The sequence below is a fragment of the Callospermophilus lateralis genome, chromosome 4 (assembly GCF_048772815.1).
Source record: "Callospermophilus lateralis isolate mCalLat2 chromosome 4, mCalLat2.hap1, whole genome shotgun sequence".
Lineage (NCBI taxonomy): Eukaryota > Metazoa > Chordata > Mammalia > Rodentia > Sciuridae > Callospermophilus > Callospermophilus lateralis.
In genome coordinates, this window is record NC_135308.1 from 159937904 (window position 1) to 159950672 (window position 12769).

Consider the following 12769-nt stretch of genomic DNA (forward strand, 5'->3'; position numbering starts at 1 on the left):
GGATTCTTATGATGTTCAATGATAAAAAAAATAAAAATGAAGGCTATTTTCATGTATAGGAAGGATTTCAGAGCGAGATGCAAGGAATTTGAACAGGTTCAAAATTCACAACAAAATAGTAGTCTCTTAGGGGAGTCAGAGTTGGCATTCAGTTACTATATCTGTTTTTAAAACAGAGGGAATCAGTCATGTTCAAATTTATGTCCTGCCAAGGAGGAATAAGGTTGTAAAGAGATTTGAGGAGAATGGATCCTCCTTCTCCCAGTTCCTTTTCAGTCAAAACTATAGTGTTTTATGTTTTAAGTAAATATGGAAACAAACTGTACTAAATGATCTTTGGTGGGGTTAACTTGGCACTCGACCACCATGCTATATCCCTCGTCCTATTTCATATTTTATTTTATTTTTAGAGAGAGAGAGAGAATTTTTTAACATTTTATTTTTTAGTTTTCGGTGGACACAACATCTTTGTATGTGTGCTGAGGATCAAACCTGGGCCGCACGCATGTCATGCGAGCTTGCTACTGCTTGAGCAACATCTCCTGCCCCCTATTTCGTATTTCAGAGACTGAGTTGCTTAGGGCCTCACTAAGTTGCTGAGGCTGGCTTTGAACTCATGATCCTCCTGCCTCAGCCTCCCAAGCCACTGGGATTACAGGTGTGTACCTCTGCGCTGGGTGCATACTGTACTAAAAAATCTTAAGAAACCTTTGTTCTGACCCATATGTGCCTTAGTTCCCCAGCACTCTGAAGGATGAGTCAGGAGGATCACTTGAGCTCAGAACTTGGATACCAAACAGGGCATTGTAGTAATACCCCGTCACAAACAAACAAAAGATTAATAATTTAGGTGTAGTACATCTCAATGAAAGGAAATAAAATAAGTTTTAATGTCCTGAGAGTTAATTGTTCACAGTTGGAAAGTAACATTTACAAATAGGACAAAGTGGCTTGTAGTATTTACATACTTTGTGCATAGATGACTGATGGTGGCTGATAGCATTTGGGATCATAAATGTCAGAACTTTGAGGTTTCATCAAAATAGTAATAATTAAAGTTAGGACTATTGACAGTCAATAATAGACAAAGTGTTTTCAACACTAAAAAAAAAACATAGTGTGTTTGATCATGGGTCAAGGTTTGTATTACTTTTTATATGGGGGATTGAACTCTGGGGTGCTTCACCATTGAGATACATCCCCAGCCCTTTTAATTTTTCTGAGTACTCAGCCATTGAACCACATCCCCAGCCCTATTTTGCATTTTATTTCGAGACAGGGTTTCACTGAGTTGCTTAGCGCCTCGCCATTGCTGAGACTGGCTTTGAACTCGTGATCCTCCTGTCTGTGCCTCCTGAGCTGCTGAGATTACAGCTATGTGCCACTATGCCCAGATTTTTTTTGAATTTTAAGACAGGATCTCAGTAAGTTGCTTAGGGTCTTGCTAAATAGCTGAAGCTGGCTTTGAACTTATGATCCTCTTGCCTCATCCTTCCATGATGCTGGGATCACAGGCATGCACCACTGCTCCAGGCATGTTTTAGTCAGCCTTTTCACTGCTGTGACTAAAGGACCAAACCAGCACAGTTATAAAAGAGGAAAGGTTTAACAATCTACATGGCTGAAAATATAAGGTTTTTAAATACAAGTAAGATACCTTTAATATACTATTATAATGTTAAATATCCAATTAGGTATATCATATGCAATTATAAGATACCTGGAAACACTTCACTATTAATAAATATATTTAATATTAGCTGTTTGTACCTTGTCTGTTTGAGCATGAGCAATGAATATGGGAAATGTACATGTATGTTTATTAAATGAAGCTGGGCCCATTGACACAGATTGTAATCCCAGCTACTCGGGAAGCTGAAGAAGAGAATCCAGTTTAAAGCCAACCTGGGCAATTTAGCAAGTCCCTGTCTCAAAATAAAAGGATGGGGATAGCTAGGGATATAGTTTAGTGGGTAGATTGTTTGCCTAGTCCTGGGTTCAGTTCCTAGTACCAAAAAAAAGTTATCTATTAAAAGAGACCTTTATCCATCGTATGCTTATAATTTGGTAAAGAAATAAGATGCCCACAAATAATTTAACTATAACCAGATGGGAAATAAGACATGAATAGTTGAGGTTTTAATAAAATGGGCCATTTTGGAAAACAGCAGTATTGGGATCCATTTTTGAATTGAAACCAGAGTATAGATCTCATGGTAGCAACTACAGTTAGAACTATTGAAATTAAGTTTAGGATTACCAGTTTAAAAAAAAAAAATCAACCCTCAAACCTTTATTTTCAGTATCTACTACTGTAGTAACTGACCCCCCCTTCATAGGAGACCCTAATTTGTAATGTTAAATATTTGTATCAACAAGAGACAGCAAGCAAGCAAGCACACTAGATTTAAGTGTAGTGCAGGTTAAATCCTCAATCTAGGGCCAAAAATTATACTTTCTTATTGCTGACATCATTATTACTTACACTTATCCTTCCTCAGTGAGATCTGTACATTTAGTTGTTATTTACTTCTGAGATTATTGAGAAAATAAATTATGAGAACCATATGTGATGTGCCAAGTATAGTGCTGGACATATTGAACATGCCTGATAAATGCTTGTCTGTCTCCTAATAGAGGAAGTGGTTCATTAAATAAAAATAGGTAACATGTTTATAGTGTGAAATATATGCCAGGCATGTTCTAAGCACTTAATATATTAATTTCATCCTTATAAATAAGACAGGAAGTAGGTATTTGCCTATTATACAGAGGTGGAAACTAGGTTGGTTGTACTGTGTATACTTTAGAATTATCTGATTTCCCTGAAAAACTTAGGATCTTGGGCTGGGGTTGTGGCTCAGTAGTAGAGCACTTGCCTAGCATGTGTGAGGCACTGGGTTCAATCCTCAGCATCACATAAAAATAAATAAGATAAAGATATGTGTCCATGTACAACAAAAAAACAAAAACAAACTTAGGGTTTTTGAGTTGGTAATTATATATATGGAGTACAGTGTAATGTTTTGATATATTTGCTTTGGATTTCCTATGTTAATAGTTATCACCTGCAGATAAGTTTTGTTTTCTTTTCAAACTTGTGATTTTTTTTTTTTTCTTATTGTTCTACTTGAGTACTCTAGAACAGTATTGAATAGTAATAGTGTTCTTTGGGCTGGGATTGTAGCTCAGTGATAGAGCGCTTGTATAGCATGTGCGAGACCCTGGGTTCCATCTTTAGCACCACATAAAAATAAATAAATAAAATAAAAAGGTATTGTGTCCAACTATAACTAAAAAATAAATATTAAAAAATAAGTAAAATAAAGATATTAATAGTGTCCAAACTACAACTAAAAAAAATTTTTTAAAATTGTGGATGGACCTTTATTTTATTAATTTATTTATATGTGCTGCTGAGAATCACCTCACACATGCTAGGCAAGCGCTTTATCACTGAGCTACAACCCCAGCCCAATAATACGGTGCTTTCTTTATGGAAAGATTAACCAAAGATTGATTTTCTCTGATAATAATGGAATTATTTAGGACTACCATGTGCCCATTACTGAGCTTCAAGTATTTTCAAGCCTCTCCCTTTTCACTGGAGTATTTTAGGGGTGTGTGTGTGTGTATGTTTCTTTCTTATTGAGATGGGGTCTCAATTTGTTGTCCAGGCTGGCCTCAAATTTATGATCCTTATAGAGTCTAGAGTAGCTAGGAAACAGGTGCAAGCAATGGTGTCCAGCTTTTAATGGAGTATTTTAAAGTAAATCTCAACCAGATCCTTTGACAGAAACTTCAGTGTGTCTCAGTAAAAAGGATTTATTTAACATTGTTGCTGTATCATCACACTCGGTGATTAGTCATTTGTTAATATTACCCACTACTCAGTCTGTAGTATATTGTGATTTCAGAAGGTGGTTTTACATTTGATTTGTTCAAAACAGAATCCAAATAGCTCCAGGTGTTGAATCTTTTATTCTTGTAGTACTGGGGATTAGACCCAGAATGCTCTAAGAATATAAAGAGTACACCTAAACTACATCCCCAGCCATTTTCATTTTTTGAGAGAAGATCTCACCAAGTTGCTGAGGCTAGCCTTAAACTTGCAATCCTTGTGTCTCTGCCTCCCAAGTCGCCTAGGGTTACAGATGTCTGTCATTGCACCTGGTGTATCTCTTTATAGTAAGCTTTTTTCCTTTTTCTCTCCTTTTATGCAATAATTTGTTGTAGAAATTGAGAGTTTCTTTTTGATTATGGTTGGAGTATTTAATTTTTGTAGTTGTAGATGGACAGAATGCCTTTATTTTATTTATTTTATGTGGTGCTAAGGATTGAACCCAGTGCCTCATGCATGCTAGTCAAGCGCTCTGCCACTGAGCTACAGCCCCAGCCCTGGTGGAAGTATTTCATTGGGTGTTTATCCATTTTTGTATGTTTTCACATTTTGCACAAAATTAATAGCATTGCTTTACTTATTTATTTTTTAAATAAACATTACTCTATCACTTTGAGGATCGAACCCAGTGCCTCACGCATGCTAGGTAAGCGCTCTACCACTGAGCCACAACCCCAACCGTCATTGCTTTATTTTATTTATTTATTTTCATTCATTAACCTTTCCAGAAGTTTTTTATTACTGTCTTGAAAGAGTCATTGTTTAATTTTATTGATACCCTATCATTTGTATCTTTTATGTTCTCTTTCACTTTTAAAAAAATATTTTTAGTTGTTGATGGACCTTTATTGTATTTATTTGTATGTGGTGCTGATAATTGAACCCAGTGCCTCACGCATGCTAGGCAAGCACATTACCACTGAGCCATAACCCCAGTCCCTCTCTTTCATTTTTATCTTTTACCATTTTTTTCTGTTCTTTTTCAAATGTAGTAACTTGGATGTTTACTTCCTGAATTTTTATCCTTATTTTCTAACATGTCTTTTAAAAAGTTTTGAATTGTTGTGGATGGAGATTGATTTTTTTTCTATGTTCAGTATGCTGATGCCAACATATTTTCTTGGGTAATCCAAGGGAAATGTAAAAATTGGGCATAAAATATGATCTTGTAAATAATATAATTAGCAGAAAAAAATGAAGAAAATAACAGCAGTTTATTAAGCAGTTGTCTTTTTTGGGTCAGGGTTTTTTTGCTGTGGTTTGAACCAGGGCCTTGAGCTTCCTAGAGAAGGTTCATTAACACTCAGCTATACTCCCAGCCTGTAGTTGTCTTTGAATAAAGCTTTAGGTGAATTTTATTTAAAACTTTGTTTTCAAGCTATTCATAGTTTATTATGTTTTCATTTATTTGTTTGTTTATTTTGGTGCCAGAGTGCTCAGGAGCACTCAACCATTAAGCCACATCCCAAGCCCTTTTTTGTATTTAAGAGACAGGGTCTTGCTTAGTTACTTAGGGCTTCAGCCTCCTGAGCTGCTGGCATTACAGGTATGTACCACCAAACCCAGCAAATGTTTTGTTTTTATAATAGAGAGGCCCATAGGATTTTTTTCAATAGGAAAGAGAAAGATCTGTAAAAGTCTGGGTTCTAAATCATATCCTGAGATTTTAGGGTACAAATCAGTTTAGTCAGTTTCTTTATGACCATATGCTTACTGTGATGGGCACTAGGCAAGAAATTGGTGTGTAATGGTAGGACTTGTGCTTGTAAAGATCTGCTGTTTAGGTAATACTTCCTTTCACGTGAGCTCTATTTGAAGAATTAAAAGGAAACAAAACTCAACATCTCAAATGATATTAGGTTAATACTGTCCATAGTCTTGCCATGGTACATTTGGTGATGTCTGGAAATGTTTTTTGATTGTCACAGTTGGGGTACAGGTGCTACTGGCATCAAGTGACAAGACCAAGGATCTGCTGATTATCTTTGTGAGGGGGGAGATATTCTGTACTCAGGGATGGTGTGCTCTACATTGACTTACATCTCTAGCCCATCTTTTTTTTTTTTTTTTTTTTTTGAGTCAGTGTCTTTAAGATGCCCAGACTGGCCTTGAATTTGCAGTCCTTCTGCCTCAGCCTCCAGAGTAGCTGTGACTATAAGTGTGTGCCACCACACTTGGTATTCTGCTGATCATACTATAGTCATGAGACAATCTCCCCTCTCCCCACAACAGAGAATTAGCTAGCCTAAAATGCTAACAGTGTCCATGTTGAAGAGCTTTGTGTCAGTCTATAATTTGTATCAACCTGGCTGATGATCATGATGGGGTGGTTTATGTTGAAGGGGTAGAAGCTGTTTTATATTGATCTGACTAGATTTTGGTTAAGGAAAACTATTCTGTAGACTATAGGTCATGTAAAAGTAAATATACTCAATTGGTTAAGGCCCTACTTTGTGTTTTAGACTCTGTGGTAGGAGCTTGCCAAAAAATAGTGGACAACTCTTGTTTTCCTGGAGCTTACACTGAATTTGTAGATTTCATTTTATAAATGGATGTTTTTGTTGTTGTTGTTGTTTTATTTTGACTGTGTTTGTATATCATGACATTTTAACTTGGTTTTTAAAAAATATTTTTTATTTGTACAGGGACACAGTACCTTTATTTTATGTATTTATTTTTTTAATGTGATGCTGAGGATTGAACCCAGTTCCTCACACATGTTAGGCAAGAACTCTACTACTTAGCCTCAACCCCAACCCAAAGTTTGTTGTTTTTATTTTGAATTTAGTTTGTTTTAACTTCTAAGGAAGGCTGGAATAATAATTGCATATCTTTTTCATGATTATTAGTACAAATTTTTAGCAATTTACCATGATGGGTGTTATACCAACATTCAATCCTTTTCCCCCTTGGTCTTATTTTAGGTACAATTCTTAGATATTTGAATCTGTTTGTATAACCAGAACCCCTTAATTTTTTTTTAGAATGGAAAATTGTAATACAGATAATAAATAGGTGATAATCCATGGAGTGAGGTTTGGAAATGATATTTAATGCTTACCCAGAACCAAAATACAAAGAGGTTTATGATTTTGGTTGTGTGAGACTTTAACTTTCATCTTTCCTCCTTTTTTTTTTTTTTTTTTAGATTTTGGATCTTTGTTTGACCTGGAGCATGACTTACCAGATGAATTAATCAACTCTACAGAATTGGGATTAACCAATGGTGGTGATATTAGTCAGCTTCAAACAAGTCTTGGCATAGTACAAGATGCAGCCTCTAAACATAAACAGTTGTCAGAATTGCTACGGTCTGGTAGTTCCCCTAACCTCAACATGGGAGTTGGTGGCCCAGGCCCAGTCATGGCCAGCCAGGCCCAACAGAATAGTCCTGGATTAGGTTTGATAAATAGCATGGTCAAAAGCCCAATAGCACAGGCAGGCTTGACTTCTCCCAACATGGGGATGGGCACTAGTGGACCAAATCAAGGTCCCACACAGTCCACAACAGGTATGATGAACAGTCCAGTAAATCCACCTGCCATGGGAATGAACACAGGGATGAATGCTGGCATGAATCCTGGAATGTTGGCTGCAGGCAATGGACAAGGGATAATGCCTAATCAAGTCATGAACGGTTCAATTGGAGCAGGCCGGGGACGACCGAATATGCAGTACCCAAATCCAGGCATGGGAAATGCTGGCAACTTACTGACTGATCCACTGCAGCAGGGTACTCCCCAGATGGGAGGACAAACAGGATTGAGAGGCCCCCCACCTCTTAAGGTAAGTAAGTGCCCTTTTAGTTTATGAACACAGTCAGTACCCATTTGATTGTTCCAGTTACTGATTTACTGTTCATATTCAATCTTAACATTGTATAGTATTTCCTGTGTGTTATATGTCAGTGATCTCTTGTGATGTCAGAGGTTTTAAAGAAGTTCTTCTATAAGTAAAAACATTGATTTTACAACTGACTAGTGATAGTTGGCATTATGCATCTTTAAGTAGAACAACTTGGAGTGGCCCTGGTTTTTTAAGTAATTTATTGGATTTTTTTGTTGTTATTAACAGAGAATGAACCCAGGGGTTCTTAACTACTGAGCCACATCCAACACCCTACACCCCCCTTTTTTTTAAAGTTTTTTTTTTTTTAATATTTTTTAGTTGTAGTTGAACACAATATTTTCAATTTATTTATTTTTATATGGTGCTGAGGATCGAACCCAGGGCCTCGCCTGTGCTAGGCAAGCGCTCTACCACTGAGCCACAACCCCAGCTCTCCCCCACCCCTTTTTTATTTTTTATTTTTATTTAGAGTCTTGCTAAGTTGCTTAGAGCCTCACTAAGTTGATGAGACTGGCTTTGAACTTGCAATCCTCTTGCTTCAGCCTCCTGAGCCACTGGGATTACAGACATACTTGAAAGGCTTTTCTTTTCTAGAAAGCCCACTTTCTTAGCTTTATTGAATACTAAATACATTTTAAAGACCTTTTAAATGTGTATTCTGCCTACATTCTAAGCATATCATTCCTCCTCTGTTTTTCTTAAAAATATTTTTTTTCCTTAAAATGGGATCATGCTATTAATGGCCAGTGCCTGTGGTTAATTATTTCTTGAATGATAGATGTCTGCACTTGGAAGATTGCAAATGGTTAAGATTTTCACAGGAGTCCAGGCAAACTTTCTAAGAGGGGTACTTGGAACAGCATTAAGAATTTTGTTCTTTTAAAAAAAAAAAAATTTTTTTTTGTTCTTGAGCAATTTGATGGGGGCAGAGAATGCAAGTATGAATTTAAGGCATAGGGACAAACATGGGGTGAGAAACTAAAATCACATGTAGGTAGACAAACTTTCCTATCTTCCTTCTTTCTTTCCTTCCCTCTTCCTTCCAGCTCCATAGTATAAAAAAATAACAATTTAGGAGAGTACTGTGGTTAACATACCTGCTCTGTTTTTTTCTGCTTTTCTAACACTTGTTGTGGCTATTTCAGTGTAACTTACTTAGAATATTTGGAATAAGAACCAGAAGGAGGAAGGTAGCCAGGCACGCTTGTAATTCCTGAGACTTAGGAGGTTGAGGCAGGAGGATCACAAGATTGAGGCTGGCCTGAGCAAATTAGCAAGGTAATGTCTTGAAAAAAAAAAGAAAAAGAAAAAAAAGGTTTTGGAATGTGGATCAGTGGTAGAGCATCCGTAGGTTCAATACCTACTACTTGATTAGGCATTATCCCTTGTCCAAAACAAAGCAAAACACAAAATGAGAAAATAAAATACCTCTTATAGGTATTTGCCCTCCTCATGTTTGTTTATATTCTTTTTTTTCTCCCCTCCCCTTTCTTCTTTTTTTCTTGCTGTTCTGGGGATTGAACCCAGGAACACTCTACCTTTGAGTTATATCCCCATCTCTGTGTGTTTTCGTGTGTGTTTATTTTTTAAAATTTGAGATAGGGTTTCACTAAATTGCCCAGGCTGGCTTCAAACTTTCAATCCTCCTGCCTCAGCCTTCTGAGTAACTGGAATTACAGGCTACCATGCCAGCCCAATGTTTATGTTTTTGTGGAGAGAGGAGCTGTATGACAGGTATTAAATCTCGACTAACTAATAAAGTATTTACTTTCTGAGTCTTGGCTTTTGTGCTGGAGATAGTGCATGAATTTAACTTCATGGAACTTACTTTCTACAGGACACATAAGGGAAAAATGTCTAATATGCCAAGCAAGTGCTATTGGAGTGTGTGTGGGGGGGTGTCAACTGTGAGAACAGTTAGTATCAGCATTATTTCAGGACCTGAATAATGGCAGCGAACAAAACACAAACTCCTGACTTTAAGGAGTTTATATATTTTTTTAAAGTTTTTTTTTGTTTTTGTTTTTTTTAGTTGTAGATGAACACATAGCGTCTTTATCCAACCCAGTGCTTCACACATGCGAGGCAAGTGCATTACCACTGAGCTACAGCCCCAGTCCAAGAGTTTATGTTTTGATGGAAAGGGACTAAATTATTGGAGTTAAGGAAGAGGTACGCATTTAAGATCCAAGTATTTTTATAGAACATCTAATTTTTTCTTTATGATAGGAAGAAAGACCTCCTAAATTTTCCTGTTGAAGATTAAAATAAATCCAAGTCAGAGGATTTAAATTATTAGCCAGCACTTGCCCCCTTTCACTTTACAAGTCCTAAAATTATCTTATGGGGCCTATGAACAGCAGTTGAGTGGAAGATGTGATCATGCTGCTAATAGAGATTTCAGTTTGATTAATACCGTATAAATTAATGTAAGGTTTTTATCTACTGTGGAACTAAGACTAAATTCATTCAGAAAATCTGTTCAGGGACTGGGGTTGTGGCTCAGTGGTAGAGTGCTTGCCTCACTGCATGGGACACTGGGTTTGATCCTCAGCACCATATAAAAACAAATAAACAAAATTAAGGTATTGGGTTCATCTAAAATCTGTTCAGTGAGAGAGCCTTTATGATCAGGAACACAAAGTTCAAAATAGATATTATTGAATAATCTCAGATCAGATGTGGTGGTATACACCTGTAATGCCAGCCTCAGCAATTTAGGGTCTCACTAATTTGCTTAAGGTCTTTCTATCTCAAAAATTAAAAAAAGGCTGGGTTGGTGTAATCACTGTAATCCCAGTGATTGAGGAGGCCAAAGCAGGAGGATCCCATGTTTGAAGCCAGCCTCAGCAACTTCGTGAGACCCTATCTCAAAAAATTAAAAGGGCTAGAGATGTCATAGTTAAATACCCCTAAGTTCACTCCCCAGTACCAAAAGTAAAATAATAAATATATTAGACTGTATAAAAGTACTTAAATTAGTGTTAAAGGGTCTTAATAGGTATTTAATATGTGCTAGGGTTAAGTTTGTAACAATAGTCTTAAAAAGAAATAGTTTAATTCCATCATATAGGTAAGGGAAACAAATCTCCAGAGTTGTAGAGAACTCTTGCTTTTTGTGAATTAAAAGCTCATTTTAATTGCTGTAGTTTAGTACCATTCAGTTATTATGATTCATGTATCAATCTAAAGCCTACACAGCCAAAAAACAAAGTGATAATGTTTGCTGCAACATTTGTACAATCTTCATTGCTAGAGTTATAATAACAGCAATAGTCATGACTACTTTCTATAATCCTTTCCATAGCTCCCTTAATGATCCCTGGTCCCTTCACAGACAATCCTGGAACATCTTTATTACTTCTTACTCTGTAATCTTAGGTCTGGGGAAAAAGAAATCCTAACCCATGTTTCCTCTGACTGGTTGATTTACATACTTTTGTTACCTGGATCCAGTTAGGTTCATCTCCAAATTTTTTTATACCTTATGACCGATGAAAATTGGTGTTTAGAATAACAAAAATCATGAGTTGGAGGTGTAGCCCAGTGGTACATGCTTAGCAAACTGAGGCCCTGCATTTGCTCTCCAGCACCAAAAACCAAAACAGACAAAAAGTCTCAGAGGGGCATTCATTCAATTGAGTATTTGCTTTAGGAGTAATCTCCTCCTGGGCAAAACAGGAGTGTTAATGTCAGTTTTGGAGCTCTTTTAAAACTAGCATCAGTTTGTGATGGCCCTTGCCATGTGATGTTGAATCCTGAACTGTAATGTTTTTAAACTAAGAGCTATTATTATTGCACCTCTGTTTTAGAACTTGAGTGACTTTGATTGAGCAAGTAGTACAGCAGGTAGGAAGGATTAAGGGTTCATTAGATGGAAGGCAGGGAAGGAAAATCCATATGGAGAGAAACTGAATAATAGTGTTATATAGTGTAGGTTGGATGGATGGCTCTAGTCTTTATTTGCTATTAACTGTGCTTTAACACAAAGACTTGCCAGTACAAATATATAACCTGGACATTTGTGAATCTACTTGATAGCATGAAACATCTAAATTGATTTTATTATTTCTTGAACCTTAAAATCACATAGTATTGACTTGCATTAACTATGGTGTGTGCAGCTCTGACTAAGACTTAACAGGGATTTTTGTCCCTGTTGTAAATGTTCCTAAAGTGTTAATATTCTTTACCTTTCATGCTCTGCTTTTTACTTTTCCTCTTTATCAATGTTTATCTATCTTTTCCTCCCTCTCTCTTTCTCTTTTTCACGTGTGTTGGTTCATTTGTATATTGGTTCTTGTGTTCCCCCAGCTTTCTAGGTTTTTTTTTTTTTTTTTTTTTTTTTTTTTTTTTGTGTGTGTGTGTGTGTGTGTGTATTTTTTTACTAGTAGTTGTTGATGGACCTTTATTTATTTATATGCCGTGCTGTGAATTGAACCCAGTGCCTCAAACATGCTAGGCAAGGGCTTTACCACTGAGCCACAACCCCAGCCCTCTAGTTTTAATATATTGAAAACTTAGAAGCAACCTGTAGAATCAGAGTTTTGGGGGGGGAGTGGTATTGGAGAATGAACCTAGGGTGCTTATCCATTGAGCCGCATCCCCAGACCCTTTTTAATTTTAAGTTAGGGTCTGTGTCGCCTAGGGCCTTGCTAAGTTGCTGAAGCTAGCTTTGAACTTGGAATCCTCTTGCCTCAGCCTCCTGAGTCCTGTGACTATAGGCATGTGCCATCATGCTGAGCATAGTCCCCTGCAGTTTTTTCTTCTAACTTCTTTAAACTGTGCCTTCCTGGTCCTTTGCTTTTTCGGTTTAGAGATGTCTGTGTGGTAATGGGCAGTTGAACATCTGGAACACATTAGCTATAGGGAGGTAACAAGATCAAATAACTACAGGGTAGCATAAATTAAGTACAGTATATTTTCCTCCTGTTTTATGTGATAGGGACTAGGAAAGGGGTACAGGAGATAGGATAGTGATAGGAAGATCTCTTTATCAGTTACTGTCATGCAGATGTG

At 36.8% G+C, this 12769-nt stretch overlaps 1 protein-coding gene across 2 annotated transcripts in view; it reads left to right on the forward strand.

Moving 5' to 3' along the window:
- Positions 1–12769, forward strand: part of Ep300 (EP300 lysine acetyltransferase) — an 80568-nt gene that overhangs the window by 15442 nt on the left and 52357 nt on the right. For both annotated transcript variants that reach the window (XM_076855217.2, XM_076855218.2), the window contains exon 2: positions 7050–7687. In XM_076855217.2, the coding sequence (XP_076711332.2) occupies positions 7050–7687 (638 nt within the window). The remainder of the gene's footprint in view (positions 1–7049; positions 7688–12769) is intronic.